General features: G+C 37.0%; 1 protein-coding gene across 1 annotated transcript in view; it reads left to right on the forward strand.

The window, feature by feature from the left end:
* Window positions 1-23,418, forward strand: part of PDE2A (phosphodiesterase 2A) — a 1,720,394-nt gene that overhangs the window by 620,306 nt on the left and 1,076,670 nt on the right. Inside the window, exons 5-6 of the mRNA XM_044072778.1 lie at window positions 10,643-10,752; window positions 18,683-18,738. Coding sequence (XP_043928713.1) covers window positions 10,643-10,752; window positions 18,683-18,738 — 166 coding nt within the window. The remainder of the gene's footprint in view (window positions 1-10,642; window positions 10,753-18,682; window positions 18,739-23,418) is intronic.

Raw genomic sequence — 23,418 nt, forward strand, 5'->3', positions numbered from 1 at the left:
TTGTAGTAGATACAAAAAATGTATGTGTTGTGTTCCACTCTTAGTTTATACTATGTTTGCATGAATGAAAAGTAAATGTATTCATTGTTCTTGTTTGCTATGCAGACATTTCAGCCCAACTTGTTATATGTTTTTTTTGGGGGGGAGGAGTATTAACTGTGGGTCTCCACTTGCAGCCAAGCATTCAGTGATCTTGCCTTCTCCTTGCTAATATGGTATGGATATCCACAGTAAACAAATCATTACATTAAAGTCCTGTTCAGGAAATTTTCAGATAATTGATCCTGTAGTTAGGGATCCGGGAACCTATGTCAACAATGAACTGTCATTTAAGCACTATGTATCCACTGTTGCAAGGAAGTCCTTTTCTATTGTATAGCTTTTATTTAATGGTAATGCATCCAGATTCAGGGATGTAATTTCTCCAGTGTACCTGGAACTCATTAGGCTGATCATTACGTATAATATCAGTTTCTGTATATACTTGTCCAAACACTTGTCACAACTGAAAAGATCACATCACTTTCAGACTAAAAAAAAAAAAATCAAGCGCCTAAATCATAAAAACAATCTCAAAGCCTTTGTCCCTCTTCTCAGTACAGACTACTGAGAGGCAACCTCTGCCTTGTGTATAGAATTTCCACAGGTTCATAGGTTGGTACTAGGCTATCGGCCCTAGGGCCAATACAAGCCTAGCCATAACAATTCCCTGGCTATTTCTTCCCACACTATTTACTTCCCTAGACCCCTGTCTAGCAGGGCGACTGACGTGATCCCTGGGGTGAATTTCCTTTCTCCCATCCAATCGTCAAGGTTCCTTTTGAAGAGAGCCAAAGAGGCACTCTGCTTGACATGTATGGGCAATCTATTACAGAGTCTGGGGAGTCTCTGGGTCAGGAACCTATACCTCCAGCATGTTTTGTTTATTGTGGTGACAAGGTTTAGATCCCTGGAGCATGTGGCTCTGAGGGATTGGGATTTCTTTAAGTGTAGCATGTCCAACAGCTCTGGGTTTGACCCTATTGTGTCAGATCTCCTACACATTCGCATCTCCAATAGTTTCATAAATACCCACACAAATAGAACATATTAGAGGGATAGGTTTACATCACAGAGAATACTGCTTCTATGGAACCCTCTTCAATTCTACATAAAACAAAATACTTCTCTTACCCTATTCAAATGTAATTTACACAAATGGATGAGTAACAGCAAATGAATCCCCAGTTTAGTTTATCTGTCTCTCTGGGGTAGGGCAAACATGTAAATGTCCCAACATATCCTTGTTCAGCCTACCTCTGAGTTATCCATATGCAAAATATCTGGACTAAAAACTACCTTGGGAATATAAGGCTAGGCTTCTTAAGAACCCCACAGATCAATAGTCTAGTAAGTACCTACGAACGTATTGTCATCAGGTTTGACTTGTGTCCTGGAATGGGAAACATGATTCAGCATGCAGCAGTCTTGTCACGTGTGTAATATATTCACATTTTTACAGCAATAGACATCCATTTTTGCATCTCATATTCTGGATAAGCCCTCTAAGTCATATGTTTGGTCTCATAACTACTTGTGTATAGAATTTCCACAGGTTCATAGGTTGGTACTAGGCTATCAGCCCTAGGGCCTATACAAGCATAGCCATAACAATTCCCTGGCTATTTCTTCCCACACTATTTACTTCCCTGAAATCTTCATTTTAGTCCAGATATTTTGCATATGGATAACTCAGAGGTAGGCTGAACAAGGATATGTTGGGAAATTTATATGTTTGCCCTACCCCAGAGAGACAGATAAACTAAACTGGGGATTCATTTGTTGTTACTCATCCATTTGTGTAAATTACATTTGAATAGGGTAAGATGCCCTACACTGAGGTAAACAAATGCCCTACACTGACCGCCTCAAAAAACTCCAGCTTTACTCCGTAGCATATCGCCTACTCAAAGGTGATCTCTGCCTAACATATAAAGCTATGTCCAAGCCAGAGCTGTTGGACATGCTACACCTAAAGAAATCCCAATCCCTCCGAGCTACATGCTCTAGGGACCTAAACCTTGTCACCACAATAAACAGGACATGCTGGAGGGATAGTTTCCTATCCCAGAGACTTCCCATACTCTGGAACAGACTACCCATCTATGTCAAGCAAAGTTCTTCATTAGCACTCTTCAATAAAAATCTTGATGAGTGGTTGGGAAATAGGAAATACACCCCGAGGATCACTTCTGTATCTCTGCTCGACAGTGGCACAGGAAAATAACTTTCTTGGATGGCGTAAGCCAGGGAACCTTGTTGGCTAGGCTTACGTAGGCCCTTGGGCCGATAGCCTAGTACCTACCTATGAACCTATGAACCTATAAAGGAAGGTGATATACCAGCAGTCGTTATATATCACAACTCTCAGTAGGTAAGCTAGCCTCCTTCCTGGTCTTAAAATACCCAGCACAGTAGCTGAACTTGGGTGACTAGTGTCATGATGAAAGTGACCCTATACAGCATCAGACTGCCTACACTTGTGATTCTCATTTATCCAGTTAACACAGGGAAGTCCAAGCAGGTTTTGTGGAAGGTTTTTAGGTGTCACTTTGCTGTGTAAGGTTACATAACTTGGCTTTGCAACAGAGCAATATTTGAAAGTCTTTGTTTTTACATAGAGCAATGGTCTGCCATAAATTATAGAATCGTCAAAAGGATTCTGATTTTAAAAGAAATAATCTTAATACATGTTTATGGAGATAATAAAAAAGATCTCACAAATCACCATTACTTGAATTTCTGAAAGAAAAAAAAACTCTCTACCTTAACATCTCAGTTAACAGATAGGCAAGTGTGCAGTTTGACTGACAGTTCCCTCTGACTAGATATGAGAGAAAAGAGTAACGCTCTTGCATTCATACAACATCTCAGTGAAATGAAATACCATTTAACGTGATTTTTTTGCCTTCTGCTGCTAAGGGCATGCACACTGCACTTGATGCATTTATAAATAAAGCAAAGCACATGCCATGTTTTGGGGGCAGAGTCCAAAGAAGATGGAACAAGTACAACTAGTATGGATGAGATTAGGAAATAATACAATCTGGGATCTGTGTTTGCTAAGTTATTGACATGTTAGGCAACTGAGTTTGGTTTACAGAAATAACTCTGGGAATGCAGAATTCTATACATGATTAGATAAATGCTTCTGAATCAAATTATATATTTTAAAAAACATTAAATAATTATGCAGCATAGAGGAAATAAAACACTTAATAAAGAAGGATAATGAAAGGTTATGTAGAAGGCCGTTTTATTTTACCTGATTTGTATATCTGTATACACGTATGTCATCTGAAAGTTGTGAATTGTTTGATTGAAAGTTTTATTTCATTTAGGAATCAAATAAATCTATCTGTACCAAAGTGTTCAAGGATGACCCACTAGTTATTATATTTTATTCCACAATGTGATGGAAAAAGCTGGGCATACTATTGCATAACTGGGAACGAATTAGAATTAACTTTCTTATTGCATGTGTTCAACTCTTCCCATATATTATGGTGAGCATTAATTCCTTGAGACATGAACTAGCTGAACAAGTCAATTAAAACTTTGATGTAGTGAAACATAGTAGAAAAAAAATGTTTTTTTTTTTTTGGGGGGGGGTAATCCCTCATGTAGCTCCATGTGGCTAGTTTTGCCCACCACACTCCCTTATAAATAGTCACACAACTGTGGAGAAAAAAAAACATACAGAAGATAAATCGCTGCCAGCAGGAAAATATAAATTGCACTGGCAGGAATTCCATATGAAAAACGGTGACTAGGGAGCTCAACATCAGGGAATTAAATTCAAGTTTGAAATGTACCCTTTTTACACCCACTAAAGACTATGATGTGGTCTTCATCACACAAAGTCCCATAAGTTAACATCAAGTGCAGTTTAGTATACCACAAAGATGGATGGTGCAGTGGTGCAGCAGTAGTGTTTTTGCCTTATAGCAAGAGGTTCTCTGGTTCAATTCTTGACTGAGGTGCCTTCTGGGTGGAGTCTGCATGTCCTCCATGTGTTTGTGTGGGTTTCCTCTGGGTGCTGTGGCTCCCTCCACATTACAAATACATGCATCTGAAGCATTTCTCCCTAGGCCTCCATTGAAAATTGGCTTTGTTCCAAGTCAGACTTTCCTGGTTAATAAATAAAAATGTTTACAGTGTAACAGTTTACTGACTGTCAATCAAAAAGCACACAACCAATGTGCTGCTCTTCTGATTTGCTGGCTTTTTGACAGTCGCTGCTGTTCACAGCTTTTCTGTCAGCTTGCACTTGACAAGCTAGCTGTTAACATAATGGATCCATGCTCAGTAAGATCTGTTGAGACATGAACCTTTTATGTACAAAACTTTACACTGAAGCCAGTGGATTGTGGAAGTCATACAACTCAGGTATCACAGGCACTAGCATACAGGCATTCCAGCAGGACATGCTATTGGCACTGGCAGTGCTTCTTAGACTTATAAAGTTCTTTAAGCTCTTTTATTGAAAAATTTCAAAGGATGGAAATGGTAGAAATGCTGAATTGTTGATGGCCTGGAAGCAGACTCAAAGGCTCCGAGGCTAATAAAATCTGTATCTTAAGTGCTTTCTGAAGGAAAGATAAAAATATGGTAGCCTGTGTAACAATGACCCTAGCCTGATAGCACAGAGCTTAAGGTACAGGATTACCAACTGGTACACCTGGGTTTAAAACCTGGATGGGGCACAACTGGGCAGCAGCAGTATATGTGGGAAAGAAAGGCTTGGCAGTCTGCTTCCATAATATGCCACGGAAACCCTATGTGGTCTACCCATGGAGTGGCCATGAGTCGATTTCTACTTGGGGGAAATAACTTGCTTGTGTACAAATGAAGAATGTCATGCATATGTCTTTACATTATAACTGCATAATAACTAGCAAAAGACAGTGGAGAGCAGATAACGCTGAAATACAGAATCTTTAGTCTAACAATATCCCTTTTCTTAAAAGCTGGCAGAGTTATTTGCTGCATTGCAATGTGATATTTTATTAATGTTATTGTACTGCAGAGTTCATAACTTTACTTATAGGTTCATAGGTTCATAGGTTCATACTAGGCTATCTGCCCGAGGGCATTTACAAGCCTAGCCCATAGTTTTGTGGCTTACGCCACCCCTTTAGTATGGGGAACTATACCCATTATTTTGCTGTGCCTCTGTCGAGCAGTGACACTGAGGTAATCCCTGGGGTATATCTGCGATCTCCCATCCATTGGTCAAGATTTCTCTTGAACAAGGCCAGCGAGGTGCTCTGCCTCACATATACCGGGATTTTATTCCACAGCATAGGGAGTCATGTGTAAGTTACCATACTCTTGTTTAATAAATGTTTTTGAAAAAAAATATTTGCTGCATACAGATGAATAGATTAAAATATCCTGATATCCATCACCTTGGTTTCAGACAGGATAAACAAACTAGAATTATTTCCTAGTAAGGTGTAAACTTCAGATATTTGAAATTTGAATCCATGTAAATAAATGGACCTAGTATGGAGAATATATGAAGGATATATATTCTGTCTTTATTTGGGGTCAAGGATGGCTGTTTCAGTGTTTTAAACTTAAATCAAAGTATGGTGGAAACCAAAAATGTGTCCTCAAGTTGGAACTCAGGATTATAACTGTAGTTTGATTTCTCTGTCTCATGGAAAAATATATTAGCAACCATTAAACTGAATTATGTTATTTATTTACTTGTTCATTTTATTGTTTATATTTATAAGTTGGGAATGACCAGTTTGGAAAGTGCTAATTATCAATACAATCTCACAAAGAAAAGCTCCAAAAACCTTAAAGTACATAAAGTCAACGCACATAAAAATTCCTCCAAGATACTATGAAAGACCATGCAATATAATTTAGAATAGTGTGACCAGAGGTATCATATATCCATAGATTATATTAGTTTGATGCAGCATGATTGAAAAGGTTATCTGAAAACAGAGCTGACTCATTTAATACCCGGTGCCATTCCCCAATCTTCCTGCCTCTCCTAAATGCTAAATTGAGGAGCAAAAAACAAAAGGGCCTTTCTTCCCATTCTAGTGTTCCATGCCAAGTCTGTTCTCCTCAGTCTGTACCCTCAAATAAAGAGCAAAAAAAGGAGGTTAGTAGTATCATCCAGCCAGTTTACTATCAAAACCTGGAAATGCACTAGGTCGAGTGATGGAACGCCCAAACTAGACTTTTCAAGAAGCTAAACATTGAACCTTACTGTACCAAAGCTTCAATATTGACATGCAGATGGCACTTGCAGGTCAACGGGCACATTGTCAAAACTGTGAATATCAAACTCTCGACATTACCATGGTTCAAGAAGGGGGCTGAAAAATGTTTCCATTTTCTTATTTCAGTTCAATGATGTGATGACTTGACCGAGTACATTTCCAGGTTTTGATAGTAAACTGATCTGGCTGACTGACTGGCGCAAGGCAGGTCCATTTCTGTCATCTTCAACTCTAAGTTGAGGAGCAAAAACATAGTAATTCTTTTTCAAAAGTGCTGCCACATTTGTAGCAGGCAGCTTGCTACAACTTAAGCCACACACACTTCAGCCCTTGTTTATTTTAGTAAAGGCATTCATAATACTGATACAGAAATGAGTACCAGTACTGTACTACCGATTAACAGGCATCTCCAAATTGTGCCCCCTAATGCCTATCATCCAGCAGCTATCTCCTATACCTCAACCTAGCTGACTCTGCTCGAGAAATCAGAGATGAGTTCTATGCATAGTTGTCAGATCACAACTGGTCAGGAACAATTACCATAGCACATAACCTTTGCTATTATTTGAAATAAAAAGTAAGTAAAGCCTATACAGATAAGTCTATGATAGTACATTGGTTTTCAGATATACATGTACAACAAAGGTTGCAGAGTTGCACAGTAAGGTACAAATACTTTGCCAGCTAAGACACTGCATATCAACATGAGTGATATAGCTAGTATAAAACTGTCAGAGGTCTGTCAAGGGATAACAGAAAATTACTAGAACATAAGCACTGCAAATTAAATTTTCATTACTAAAATTCTAAAAACAAAGATCAGGATTCAGAAAGGATTATCAGAAGGAGAAAGGCTTAGCATGGTTGTTTTTCCCTCTTGGTAAACCTTTCAGATTCTTAGACTGCCTTACTGTTGATGTTTCCAGCAAGTGGTTAGCCATAGCAATGAAAGTGGTCATGATGGGAGAGATGTATGCTAATCTGGCAATCTGAGGGAGAGGCTAGTGTTAATTAGCCATGTATTCTCCTTCAGAAATGCCAATGGCTCCTGATTTATGCTTCCAAGTGATTCAGAGAATTGTTAGACTACATAAAATGTTACTGTTGAAAGAAAAAGAGAATGCTGTCAAAGGATGGGGTCATCCATTCACTCCTATAGAAGAAGAGGATGAAGTACAGGTAAAATTAATTGGAGGGTAGGTAGGGGTTGTGCTAGTGTGTGTACATATGTGGGCTTGGTGTATTTCTTTCAAATAGCAAACAGCAGGAAAAGACTGTGATGACTTAGGGACATAACAAATGATTTGTGATCAATAATAATAAATGCTTTGAAGAGGCTCAAGAACTAATTAAGGAATTTGGTCATGATAGCATCTGTGCCATGATTAGGCCTCTAACCATACTATAAATTTGTTATAATGTGCTTGCCATGCTGCAGATTTAGAATAATGCTGTAGCTGCTTAGATGTTGAACTATTTGTGACAAATGCATTTTTGAAGAATATGTGATAATAGGGGAGGGTAGCCATGGGCAAAAATTGTTTTAGCCAATTAGGAGCATAGCAAGTGCATTTTTCCACAAACAAAGAACAAAGCCTAATGTTATACAGCTATTGACTGATACTGAAATTGTTAATAACGACAAATGGAACACTAAGGCTGTAAAATGAATCAATAATAAAAGAAAAAAATGACCAATAAGAAATAGAAAATGTAATAACCAAAAATCTCATTCAGTAAGCAATTTTGTCTTAAATAAGACTGCTTCAGACTCAAGAGTCAAGAAGTCTTGGGCTTACTGAATGGGATTTTTAAAATTTCTATTTCTTATTGGTCATTTTGTTTTTGCATTGATGCTGAAATTATGTAAGACAATTTGCCACAATTTTTAAGTATTTAAGCAGTAGGTTGTCTGCTGAAGTTGGCCAGAGTTACAACTGAGAAATGTACATATAGTATATTTTAAGATTGTTTACCGGGTAAAGACAATATAGTCGTGCTTAGAAGAAGCACAAAATGTCAGTCATTTACCCAGATGCCATGATGTTTGCACTATATCACAAAAGACATTCACGAAACTGAGTAGCAATCTCAGTGCCCTTCACATACGGAAAAAGTGAGGAAGAGAGATTTTGCTGAGGATTAGCAAGATTTTCAATATCATACCAAAATGTCTTTGTACTACAAAGGTGTATACATTATCTGTGGAGAAATGTCATTTAACTTACAAGGATTGGCTTCTTTAAATGTTGTATATAGTTGTTTAAATGATATTTAAAATATTATGTAATTGTTATTTTAATTGAAAATAAAAAAAAATTTTGAGGGTAAAAAGAATTAGCTTCTTCAATTACTTGCTAGCCTCACAACATTCCATGAGGTTATGTTTTATTCTGAAATGTCTAGAAAAAAAAACAGATATGATCTCTAAGAAATATTATGACTTTAATTTAGGTTATAATTCAAGGGAGGGTTTTAATCTAGCTGGTTTTCTTTGTTGTATTTGAAATGTACTATGTTTTTTTTTTTTTGTACAAGGTACCAGTTCTGTTTTAAACTTTCACAAAAGGTGAAATGAGATAATGAACAGCATAAAGTGGCAACTAGAAGAGTATATAAAATGCAAAATTTGTCTGAGGCATTTAACACCACAGTGTCTAGTGTGTGTGTGTGTGTGTGTGTGTGTGTGTGTGTGTGTGTGTGTGTGTGTGTGTGTGTGTGTGTGATTTAGACATGACAGTAGCTAATCTCATATTGCTTAATTGAGTTATTAGCATACAGTTCAGTATGGTCTCTCAGCCAGTGGTTTATCTACTCACGTTAGGTTGACCAACTGAGTGAGGTACAAAAGCAGTCATCTAATGAGAATTTCCTGTCAACAATGATCACATCAGTATTAATGAACTTCTAATTTACAATACCTATCAGCCTCTGGAAGGCCTTCTCTTCAAATTATGTGTCTTGTCCAGATTAATGATATTGTCTTTAGTTTATAAACTATAATATGGACCAGGATGGTTTCTCTCTTTATGGACAATATGGAAACAGCTTCTCAGGTAGTAAACAGATGAGGTTGCCATGCTAGAACATGGCTGTGCATTCATCAGCCTTAAGATCTATATCTTCCCTCATATTCTGAGCATCTCAAGATACCACTCTGCTACCAAACTACTATATTAAACAAATCATACAAAGTCATCTTCCCCTCCACTTTTTATTTACTTCTACATGGTGGTGGTGCTGCGGTAGCATTGTCGCTCACAGTAAGACGCTGTCCGGTTCGATTCTCAGCTAGAGCGTCTTCTGCGCGGAGACATGTGTGAATGGGCGTAACTTCGGTGGAGGTTTTGCGTCAGGCCTGGCAAGCCGGTATGTAAAAATCAACTGCCATTCATTAGCAGACCGGAGTTCCGCTGTGCCGACCCCTAACTGGGAAAAGCCATAAGACACAAACAAACGTGGAGATATCCACTCAAACCTGGGGTCCCCCATCTCCACAGTAATCAACACCTCACACAAACAATTCATTAATGCATCATTTGTAAAAGAGTTCTGACACATCATTTCACATAGAGCTACTGCTAACTTTATGCAAATAGTCTTTAGTGGCTTTGTTTACCCTCTCTGTTGTGTTATTTCTTTCTGATAATATATATTTTTGATTATTTTCAAATATCATGTGATATATTGCTCCGTGCCAATATGGTTTTTCAATATTATTGACTTGTTTTTTTAATAGAGTACATGCATATATGTAATTAATCTCTTTGATTAAATGTTTCCTTCTTCATTTTGTGAAACAAACTGTACAGCAGTAGGGACCATTGCCTCTCTTACTCTTATTTCTATGTGGCTTTCTTTTTTCACCATTTTTTTCATAATGCATAAATTGTTCAGCTATGGACTTATTTTGCAACTGCCTTAGATCAAGCAGAGAACTGTGCATTGTCTCACAACCAGTAAACAAATAAATAAAGCAAACTCCATTTGCAAAGAGAGGTGTACCAGTGCAGATGAAGTTCTAGGCAGTTTGTTTGCACAGTGATGGCTGTGAACATATGGAATTTTTACTTCTAAAGAAATCAGTAAAATTAAAACAGTTTCATTTATTATTCAAGGTTTGATAGATCAGATGCATAGTAAGTCTAAAGATTCTAATGAAGGTGGGTAATCTTTAGAAAAAGCAGGGCACTGGCTAGAATGAAACTGTAATGTGTCCTTCAGTCAGAGAAAAGGGCTGGACTTAGTCCACAAGTCCTTATCTTGTGGAAAATTCAATATGCCATTATTTCTTAATTAGGAAAGTGAAAAACGTAAAGCCAGGCATTCTAACAATGCTTACTTCTTTATTGCAGGGATGCGGTAGAAAAGCAGAAGCGCATAGAATGCAATGGACTCTCCCAGTCTGAACTGCAAGAAAAGCAGATTAACAGCCTTGTTGCACCCTTACCACCTGACAAACGAGGTAAGCCAGCCATACTAGTGAGCCAGTAACTTAAAAGGGCTAAGCCTGGTTCTGTGCTTGTCTGACCTGTCTTAACATGGCTGAAAGCGATTATAAAGGAAGGAGCTGGGAAGATACTGTCAGTGGAAACATTACACTGCGCCTTAATGAGTAAAGTTATCATAATCCTGCTCAACTCTTATACCCTTACTGTAGATTATAGTTTTAAATAAAGAGATATATGACAAAAGATGTCTTATTTTGAATTATACAATGACCCCCCCCCATTAATATTCCAAAACGTGCATGCTGATTGGTCAGCTTGCCCATTGTAAATCAGACTTATACTAATGGAAAAAGGTCTGATCGCCCGACTTTTTCCATTAGTATAAGTCTTTTTTTTGTGTTGGACAGCAACGGTGAACGGAAGAGCTGTGTTGCTGTTATCTCGCTATGTTAAACTCGTTTAACATAGCGAGATATCTTAAAAAAAAGCAATGGAGATCTTCCTTTCTCTGTTCCTTTTTTAAAGCTGTTTCGCTATGTTAAACTGTTTTAAAACACCTTTTAAAAAGCAACAGAGATCTTCCTTTCTCCATTGCTTCCACACACAGCTCTGATGTATTGCGTAACCATATGCATGCGCAGTACATCAGAACTGCCATAGAATACTGGACAGCTGCAGAAGGGCACCAAGAGGCATTATACAATGCCATTATTTAAGAAAAGTATTATTTTTCTTAAATAATGTCATTGAATAATACCAATAATCCAATTCTGGGTGTGGGTAATGCTGGATTTACCCACGGTTGTCTTTGTTTGGCCACTCAGGCTTCACCCTCGTGACCAAACCATACCGACTATGGGTAAATCCAGCATTATCCACACCCAGGCGTGTGTGTGTGTGTGTGTGTGTGTGTGTGTGTGTGTGTGTGTGTGTGTGTGTGTGTGTGTGTGTGTGTGTGTGTGTGTGTGTTTGTGTGTGCGTGTGCATGTGTGTGTTTGTAACACCTATTGTCCAACAAGTAATTTGCATTACATTATATTGATCATATATGAAGTATATCATGTGTTACTTATATCAAAATAATACCTATAATACCTCGGTGCATGCTGAAAAATAAATGAAATACAAGTTCAATGCAAATTTTAACTCTCATTCACTCCAAATATTTGATGGTTTCTTTAGTGACCTTCCAAATCTAGAGACTTAAAAGGAATATTTACACTGGACATTTTAGCTTCCTCTTGAAAGAGTGTTTACTTTACCAACACTTTGCTTGGAGAAACAATTTCAGAAGCCTCTTTCTACATACCAATTCCTACATTTTCTATTTTATTATGAAATAACTAATTGTGACACTTTTGATTGGCCTACTTCCTAGAACTTTGATACATCTGTCTTACACAGATGTCTGCACTTCCTCATGTACAGCATTCCTTCTTCTAAATGGACAACATGGAATTGTGGTTCAGTTGCTTAATCAACAACTTCATCTTCAGGATATGGAGTTTTTCCATGGCTTCTGCATTCTTCTTCCTTTTCTAGGCTGCAAATCTGAAAGTCTCCTGCTCTCTTTCTGGCATAACCTCCTTGCCCTCCTTGCCGATTTCTTTCCAGCTGTCCCTTCTTTTAATTCAGTTTCAGGCATCAGTAATAAGTTGGTGATATGCATTTTTACTTTTTGTCCATTAACAGTTAAGCTGTAACAGAATGAACTCCTGCAGTGGATTACTCAAATGTTGCAAGGTTGGGCAGTCCTTTTAGATTTTCACACTGCTCTTTGTAATGTGATTCTTCACTACTTCTGCATTTTGACCAAAAGTACAAAGATTAAGTCTTAGAATACTAGAGCCCTCGTCACTGAAATAAACAAACAACTCAGGAGCCTAAGGCCAAGCTTGAGGCTAAAGTAGCTAAAAAGACAACCACAAGAACTTTTTCAGTTATTCGCATACTCTCATAAGTACAGTGCAGCAATATGCTGAGCTCATTGTATATGATCTTACCTACATTGAGGCTGAAGGTATGATGGACCTACTGGCTGATAAATTTCGCTCTTACTTTACCCCACTCCCCTCCATCTATCCCTGAAGGCATACCTGAAACTGGCTTGCCTCCAGTTTTCACACAAGACCAATACACAATCTATAAATACTGCATCAATGGGTTCTGAAATATTCATGGTTTCATCTTAAATAGCATGAAATACTATTTTGCCACACCTCTAACAACACTGTTCAGCCTAAGCCTCCATACAGGTTTTGTTCCTTGTAAGTCCCCTGCATAAGGGAGGACCTTCCACAGAACCCATAAGTTTAACCAGCCTTATATGCAAAGTAATGGAAAGATTTATCACAAAACTAATATAACATAGCGAACCTCCAAACACTGGACTCATCTCAGTTTGGAATTGTCAAGGGCAGGTTATGCTTATTCAACCTAGTGAACATTTTTTAAAAGGTCACCAAAGCATTTGATGAAGGCATAATGGTACACACTGAATATCTCAACCTGGCCAAAGCTTTTGACGCAATTTCCCACTCAAGCATAGTAAAAAAGCTAAATAAACTGGGAATAAACCCCTATGTCTCCTGTTGGATTGCCAGCTGGCTCACAGATAGGATGCAGGAAATCAAAATAGAGGAAATTGCCTCCACAAGGAGACCAGTCACCAGTGGAGTGCCACTGGGTTCTGTGCTGGGATGTGTCCTTCTCTGACTCTGGCTGGTTAAGTCTGCAGATGACTGCAAGCTAGGAGTAGTCACTGAATCCTCAGATGACTTAGCCATCCTGCAGAAAGGTTTGTCACAAATAAATAACTGAAGCAAAATGCCAAAAAAAGGCATTATTTTATCCATTGAAAAGTCATCTACCCTAGGAAGCTACCACATTGGCAATACACCCCTAAGAGCACTGACTTATCTTTTGGCCAACATGTGTCCATTGTCATAAAAAAGACCTTTTATATTTCACAGCTTATAAGCAAAGGAATTGTGTCTAGATCTAAGGATGTCATTGTTCCCCTTTACTCAGTCGTCATTAGGCCAGTCATTGAATACAATGCCCCCTTCAGCATGTATCTGTCTAGACATGTACAAAAACTGGAATGCCCACAGAGATAACTGGCTAAAAGGATACAAGGATAAAACAATATGTCCTGCATGGACTGACTCAGAACTCAATCACTATACTAAGTATCTTGAATCCTCTGACCTAGAAGTGATGGATTTGCTGCACATCAGCAAGTCAAATGGCATCAGAAATACTTGGTCTAGAGATCTAAACCTCTTCTGCAACATCATTTTGGTAATAAGATTGTTTTTCATTTAATGATGACGTGTTTTTTTTTTCTGCACAATCTCAAGTGTCAGAAAAAATGTCCCATTTTGGGCATCTAAAAAGAATACCACTGCTCTGGAACAGACTCCCCAATGATGTAAAACCAAGCTCATCTCTATTCATATTCAAGTGTAACTCGGCTCTATGGATTGCAAACAGAACATTTAGACCAGGAATGTCCCCTGCACTACTAATGGGCATAGGCAGCTCCTACGTTCTTAATCCCATTCATGGGCCCCTCAAATCATCTATGGTATGATTCCATTTATTCTCCTTAGGGTAATATATAATTATCTATCATGGGATGGGTAAGGCTAATCTACCAACAAATCGAGCACTAAAGAGGAAATTGACTAGACTTAAAATGGCCCACAAGGGTAGCCAACCTAGTACTTAATATGAAACTATGATGAAATATAAAGCAGAATTATTTGCAATCTGTGCCTTCATAATTGGAAAATACATATACACATAAGCTTCCAATGCTGATGATATTCCACGTTTATTTACTAAGCATCAACAAGTGAAAATAAAATGTGTTTTTTTTTAAATAATAAAACCCTTGGCAGCATACTTGTAAATCATTGATAAACTATAGCCAACTAGAGCACACTGAATGGAATGACTTCAATGTACCCCTGGGGTACAATGTTAAAAGGTTTATTTATTTTGGGTTTATTTCCCAGGATGATAATTCGAATAGGAAAAGTTGTCTGCTGAATATACTATTTTTACACACTTTTCATGTTAGGCTTTCTGCTTGGGTAACACTACTTTTTTATACCAGTACATTAGTTTGTATGTGTCATACTGGATAATCTGGCAAACCATTTTAGAATTATGTACATAGAATGCAATGTAAATTTGACTTATCTTGAATAATATTTCCTCCTGCTGAGTAACTGACAAAGACATGCATCTGGAACATTTCTCCTCGTGCCTCCGCTGAAAATTGGTTTTGTTCCAAGTCAGAATTTCCCGGTTAACAAATGATAAATAAATAAATGTGGTACATTTGCAAAGGACAGTTTAAGTATCAGAAGCAAATCTTGAACAATTTAACAAATTATGCACTCTCATAGCAGGTTACATAGTGAAACCACTTTCCAAAAATGAACACTATTTCTATTCTAGCTGCCCAAAGATGGACATTTCTTAAAAAAAATAAATGTAATATGTTTTCATATGGTGAGACAGTCACAGTATCAGTCTTGTGTAATATTTGGAGACCAGTTAGAATTATTTTTCTTACTTAAGAATTAGGAAAATTATCTTTTTCATGTTACTTTATAAGATATTTTTGTAAAAGTAGAAATAGGTGGCAACTTTAGTTATAATGTTTTAGGATATATCAAAATATTTCATCTTAAAATTTAGAAAATTGACCATAGTAAAACAGAGCACTCAAAACACACTGTAGCAAGAAAAATGGCAACTGCAGCTGCTAAATAAAGTCATTTGTATAATAAAAGTGTTTAACTGCAAAAGCATGTATAGGGCATTTGTATAATGAAAGTGTTAAACTGCAAATGCATGTATAGGGCATTTGTATAATGAAAGTGTTTAACTGCAAAAGCATGTATAGGGCATTTGTATAATGAAAGTGTTTAACTGCAAAAGCATGTATAGGGCATTTGTATAATGAAAGTGTTAAACTGCAAAAGCATGTATAGGGCATTTGTATAATGAAAGTGTTAAACTGCAAAAGCATGTATAGGGCATTTGTATAATGAAAGTGTTAAACTGCAAAAGCATGTATAGGGCATTTGTATAATGAAAGTGTTAAACTGCAAAAGCATGTATAGGGCATTTGTATAATGAAAGTGTTTAACTGCAAAAGCATGTATAGGGCATTTGTATAATGAAAGTGTTAAACTGCAAAAGCATGTATAGGGCATTTGTATAATGAAAGTGTTAAACTGCAAAAGCATGTATAGGGCATTTGTATAATGAAAGTGTTAAACTGCAAAAGCATATATAGGGCTACATCGTTTTCTTTTTAATAAGTATCCAAGCATTTAGATTAACAGACAGCAAGAAACAATAAGAGGAATTATAATCTATATTGATTAAGAATCTTCCAGCACGATTCCCTGAAATCCTAAATCCTGAGGCTGATATCCTGAAACTAAAAGTATCTGAAGCTCAGTATTTTTAGGAAAATAAATAATTAAAGATGTATGTCACATAAAGCTGCTACAGTATTGAACAGATTTTTAAGTCTAACTTTTTAGAAGACCAAAGTCCCTTGTATACAGAAAATTACTTAATTAAGCCATGATCTACAATTGTGTGTGGATATATCAGGATTTACCCATGGCTGTTGTGGTTTGATCATGAGGGCAAAACTCAAACCAACTGTGGGTAAATCTTGATATACCCATAAGCAGAAGTGCATTATTCCTATTACACAATTACACTGTTTAAAAATGAAAATGCTTACCTTTTGAAAATAATCTGTGTGTATAAGGGCACTTCATTCTTTTTCTGCATTGTCTTCCTATGCTGATGTATGCATTCCCATGCTTACACAGTACAGCAGTGCAGGAGAATCTCTGTTGCTGTTTTTCATTCTTTCTTTTTTTTTTTACTATTAAAAAACATAGAGATTTACAAGGGACAGTACAAAAGTATAAGAAAATTGGATAGGTTTCTGTTTGTTTAGTTTTGCTGAACGTACCTGATATTTTTTTTTTTTTGCTCTGTTCCTCAGCATATGTCAATAGAAAGTCTGGTACTTCAGAGCCTGGACTTTTTTTCTGTTGGTATATGCTCGATTTATAACAGGTATGATAGTTGGGCCATCCAATCAGCATACTTGTTTTAGATTAGTAATAATCTTTTAATCTATAATTATTCTTACTCAAGGTTGCAAAAAATTGCTGAGTAACTTGATCTGAGATTACCTTAATTGTCACATTACTTGCATTTTTTGCAATTCATGCCTGACTAATACACCAAATTCCTTCCCTCCTTCTGACATTATCCTTTCTTTTCTTTACTTTTTATATTCTATATTTGGAATTGTTTAAATAAATTTGAATTTGACAAAATCTATAAAGGTATATGCTATCTTCTTATTACACCTACATAGATACAGTTTGCATTAAGGTGGTTAAAAACAACACTTAATAATAATACTTGAAGCAATGCTGGACCTCTTTTCTGCATGCCATTTTGAGAAAGACTATTTCCAAACTGCCAATATATTTTTGACTGTTTTGCTCCCTGTACATAAAGTGTGCATATCCAAAATGGTTTGACACATTTTTGTCAAATTTTCTGGAAATTAACCAAGAATAATTCCCTATAAAACTTCCTTAGGAAATGTTTCTTATATTACAGATAAGGGTGCATCTATATCTTAAATTTTAATAAAAACATCATTTTGGGGGACTTTTAAAAACAATTACAATGCAACTGTTATACAAAAGCATCTATTCCTCATAGGTCTGAAGTTGCAGCACTATCTACCCATGAATTGATAGCTTTTGCACTAGTTATTCAGTAGATGGCTGGTACCAGTGTGTTTACTGTAAACTGACGAATTAGCAAGTATTTGATATTTCAATTTTTGAAGTCCATTTAAACTTGAGTTGACCTTGCCTACATATATAATGTAGTTTTATTGCTTCAAGACTTATTTTATCATTTTCAAGACAAGACAGCTGAGGTAATCAGATAATAAACAGAAAATATAATTCATTCAAAGAAATATGTATTACTTTTAATTTAGATTTTAAAAGAATTTACTATTGTTATGTTTGAGCTGATTTTTTTTCAGGATGAAGTGATGTAAAAAATTACCCAAGGATTCAGAAACATGGTTACTGTGATCTCAGCAAGAACTCCTCTGTTTCCTGTGCATGTGCGACTAGCCCAGATGCTTATTAACAGAGAATGTGACCAGGGAAGCATGTACCGTGAGGAACTTGTTAGATTTCCTGGTTGTGGCTATAGTATGGACCTGTGGAAACAGCATGGAGATTGGAGTATGTCATGGCCTAAGGGAAGTACAAACAAAATTAGTGCTCATGTATTGAGAATGGGCCTCTCGCGACAGGAAAAAAGAGGAAAAGATGAATGGATGGATGGATGGATGGATGGATGGATGGATGGATGGATGGATGAACGAACGAATGAATGAATATTGTCTTACATTTCATTCCACCTTATCCAGCAGGAAAAGTCTCACTGCAATTAATTTTGATTTTGACTTCTTTGCTTAAAGCCTTTCACATAGTAAAGTTGCAATAGTTTCCTGTTGAACTTTTGACTGAGAACTAAAGTCTTGTTCTATATTCTACCTAGTGAGTGGTCAAAACAATGCATACGCATGCTTTCTCATAAATTATCAGTTCAGTTATAATCATCAGCATATAAATTTTATAGCTGAGCCATTCCCTGGTGATCAGCTTAAGAAAGTCCACCTCACTTCAGCTCAGTCACTGTAAGTATAAATATATCCTATAGATTCACAGCTGTAAACTTGTACGATAAGCTTTGTCATATATTTCTCAGGCTATTTAGAAATGGTCATCTATGTGTAAGTGATCTGCTACTGTTACAGTAAAAACTGGTGCTAAGATTTATTATTTTTGTTTTCAGTTCTCATTATCCCTCTGGTGGATCAAGAAGCCGAGAAGGTGATAGCAGTTATCCTGGTAAGTGTAAAACTTACATTATTATGTCTTGCAACAAGTGTTTAAAACTTCTATAAGTATGTCTTGCACTGACTTGAATATTCTTGTACTATTTTAATATTAAAAGAACAAAAATTTCAGCTGCTTTGCATTGCTTTTGCTTTATACCAAGCAACAAAGCATTGTTAGAGATCTCTTCTTGAAAGTATGTATTAGAACAATGCAGAACTGCTATAAAATGTCTGAGTTCTTATTAAAAATCCATTCTCTCTTTTTCTTTAGTCTTGTCAAATCATTTTTTGTATACTCTTTGATTAATGATGCTGCAAGCTGCTTTATTATTAGTTACTAATCTCCTTTTTTCCATTCTTACACTTAGCCTTTGACGCAGATGCTACTCTTGAGTTTTTCTTCTTAAGCACTGTTTATATTTTTTTCCCTGCTTATTCTGTGCCATGGTATTGACATTCGCTAACTACCCAAACAACATGTTATTCAAAATTTTGTCATTCTTTCTTCACTCTGACCTTGTGCCTATTTTCATATTTCAGGCAGTGTTCTGTTGCCATTACATTTTTTTCTGCAAACATTTGTCATATTTCCACTGTGTATCACTATGCATGTATATTTTCTCAGATATAGCCTCTTTAATATTATTGGAAAACTGTGGCTGTACCCACAAGCCCTTGGGAAATGTTTAGACCATTAACTGGCATAATTTAGTTTATAGTCAACTACAAATAACTTCAGAGTGTAGTTACATCACAGTAATACTGAATGCTAATCAGCAGTTGCATAATTCACACTAAGCAAATTCTCTATCACATGCAAGAAATGGCAGGTATTTTATCTTTTTTACTTTTTTTTTTGAAAAATATCCGCGGTGGTGGTGCTGCGGTAGCGTTGTCGCCTCACAGTAAGACGCTGTCCGGTTTGATTCTCAGCTAGAGCGTCTTCTGCGTGGAGACATGTGTGAATGGGTGTACCTTCGTTAAAGGTTGTGCATCAGGGCTGGCAACTCAGCACGTAAAAATCAACTGCCAATCATTAGCGGACCGAAGTTCTGCTGTGGCGACCCCTAACACAACGACAACTTTTTTTTTGAAAAATGTGATAAGTAAGAGTAGTTTTTGTTTGTTGTTATTCGTTAGTTAGAATATTCATGTATGTGTTCTTGTAAAAAGTATCTAATCGTCAAAGTTACTTTGCCTGTATGTATTTCTGGATCTTTTCTCCCCGGGCATCTGCTGAAAATGAACCAAAATCCAGTCGGACTCTCCTGGTTAACAAATGTAAAATAAATAAAATAACAATAAAATAAATTTTTCTTTTCACTTCAGATATTATTCACTAATAATTGTTTTTTCTCTACAGGGAGATATTACTTAGACAATGAGCCAGATTCTGAAAGAATTACTTTCAGTGTAGGCCTGCCCTGATTCAGAAAGATTTGCTCTCAGTATAAGTGATTTACTTTAGTATAAGACCTGTCTATAAACAAGCTTACACTGGCGGCCAGATTCCAAAATACCTGTACTCGGTATAAGTGGTCATTCTTCTAAGAACAAATCTTTTGGAATAGGGACCAATGTTTTATATATTATACAGGGCATTTAAATATTGCAGAAATGAGGTAGTGAAGCATTAGGTCCATATTCTCTCATTTTCTTAATGCACACTTAATGAAGGAACAAAGTTTATGTTCTTTATTTTTTTATCTAGTTTAATTGTATTAAATAAAATAGTTTACGAACTATTCAAGCCAAGAAAATCCAAGGCTTTAGATTTTTCAATTATCCCAATAGATTATCACAACCCTACTTATGCTCAGTGACCTACCAGCTCCTCCATGATGATCCGTGTCTTGCTATTCAAGCCATGAAAAAAACAGCCCTATTTGATCTTCTCTTTCTTTTCAAATTTAGAAACTATACAAACACTCTGCACTAGAGACCTAAATCTACATCAACAAATAAACAAGATTCACTGGAGAGATAGATTTCTAACTCAACATATTCCCAGCCTATGGAATAAGTTACTACTACGGGTAAAACTAAGTATTGCTTTGAATAGCTTTAAGGCTAATCTTATTGACTGGATGGGTAGACATACATTTACCAGAGGACTATCAAGAACAGCCCTACTTAATTTGGTAGGTAATCACTGTTAAGTGCTTGAAAACTTCTACGAGTGCCTACTCAAAGGTGTATATGGATAGACATCCTATGGTCCTCATGATCACTTACCTAATAATATTTCTATATTCCTATGCAGAGAGCACATTTAATCTCCATGACTGTGTTATGCTAGATGTTCCTTCTGACAGGAAGACTTTTATAATATGGAGGTACTTGGATATAAAATGTTCAGGAATGGCAGAGAAGGGATATTGGGGGATGAATAACAATATATATATATATATATATATATATATATATATATATATATATATATATATATATATATATATATATATATATATATATATATTTCCCTCACTCCTTCCCACTCTACCTCACTCCGTCACTCCTTCCCACACACTACAATATAACATATTAATAGTCTTCCCTCTCTCTTAACTGCTAAGTAACAGTTCTACCCATCTCCATCTCTGGAATCTTTCTTCTCCTTTCCCTTTGTACTGCACCCCAAGAATCCCATTAACCACCCTGCTTACCTTCCTTTGTACTTACCTTCATCAGACTGACTGTTTTTCACACTGTCCTGCTGCCTACCTTCCTTGGGTGTATCCCATTCCGTTCACCCTGCGGGCTCACTCTGCTCCCCTACCCTACCCCCAAATCTCACCCACCCCCAGTGCATCTACACTTATACTCACCTAACCACTCCTACTTCCTCTGTACCTATTACACCCCTCCCCTTTCACCACCATCTTCTTTCTACCCCCTCCCCCTATAATCCATCTCCTCACACTTCCCTTCATATTTAACAACACAACATCTATTTCTAACCCTTCTCCCTACACTACATATTCTACTTTATCAAAGCCTCAACATGCTTACAAAACTTATATCATTCTCAATCCAACTACTACTACTACTTCTGAACCTTACTTATATCCACTACCTTACCCAGCCCAACTCCACAAATCACACACCATTACTTTACACAACCAGCTCACTCCCTTCAACTCACTTACACTCATTTGTCTCAATCTCCCCTGGACTGTATCCCATTAACATCCATCTATTTTTCATGACAAACTAAGCACTACTTATAAACTCTTTAGCCCCTCTCTAACCTCCAATATCCACAAAAATCTGACAATATACAACATACAAGCAAGGCAATCCAAACACCTCATCAGCATAATCCAACACCTAACAACCATACTTATATCTGGAGATATACACCCTAACCCAGGCCCAAACACCACTTCCCTACATCTAAATCCATCCTATTAGCTTCTGTAAATGCCCAAAGCATAGCTAACAAAATCCCCAACCTCCATGCCTGGCTTCTCCACAACAAACCTGACATCTTAGCTATTTCTGAAACCTGGTTAAAACCTCATATAAAAGATGCTGAAATAGTACCACCAAACTACTCTATCATCAGAAAAGACAGGGCCCACAAAAAGGGTGGTGGGGTAGCTCTACTCTACTCATCCACCCTATCCATTACTCCCTATAACAAACCCATTCCTCACTTCTCCAATGCAGAATTAGTATTAGCTCTATTTCAATTTAATAAACACAAACACATTTGCATAGCCTTACTTTACACCCCCCTGGAGACAATATCTCAGTACTTGAGGCTATCCTATCCTGGCTTTCTACCAATATCAGTAATGAAACTATTATCATGGGAGACACAAATATTAATTGGTCTTCCATTCATTCCCCTACACACACCCTCAACATCAACATATATAAGTACTCTCAGCTCATCAACCACACTACCAGGCCCTCTAAAGACTTCTCCAGTGGCAGTACCCTAGACTGGATCTTAGTCTCTCACCCCCACTACTACACTGATAGTGGAACTCTTCCTGATTCCCTCAGTGACCACCTTCCCATTTTCACCAGATGTCTTCCATCACCATTACAAGTAACTCATAATTACATCAGCACTTGCTACCTAAAAAACTTCAACCCAATAACCTTCTCAGACTCCCTAAAATCAATCAATTGGAACCCCCTAAAAACTCTACCCCTGGATAATGCTGTTGCACACTTCAATACAACTTTCCTAAAACTGCTGGATAGTTTTGCCCCCATAAAAACCAAAAGGATAAGAAACAATACCGCCCCCTGGTTAACAAAAAACACACTAAATGCCATGCGACTTAGAGACAAAACCTGTGCACATTACCAAAGAAACAAAACTCCTACCACCCTTAATGAATTCAAAACACTTCACAATACAGTTAAAAAGCTTATCACAGCAGATTGACAGAATTACTTCTCCTTACTCCAAAACAACCATAAAACCAATCCTCAAAAATTCTGGAAAGGCATCACTACCCTCCTAAAACTTGGCTCAGCAGAAAACCCAAACCCAGACCCAAATGCACTAGATATAGATCTGGCTACCCAATTCAACTCTATTTTCATAGACTCTATTTCCAAACTAACCTCATCCTTCTCTAATAACACCTCCCCCCCTACTTCTGCATCCCCCTCTTGTCACCCCCTTCATCTCCAGTCTCTCAACTCCCACCATTCTCCCTAAAACCCA

Source organism: Protopterus annectens, chromosome 5.part1, assembly GCF_019279795.1.
Source record: "Protopterus annectens isolate FY-2018-M chromosome 5.part1, PAN1.0, whole genome shotgun sequence".
NCBI classification, from domain to species: Eukaryota; Metazoa; Chordata; order Ceratodontiformes; family Protopteridae; genus Protopterus; species Protopterus annectens.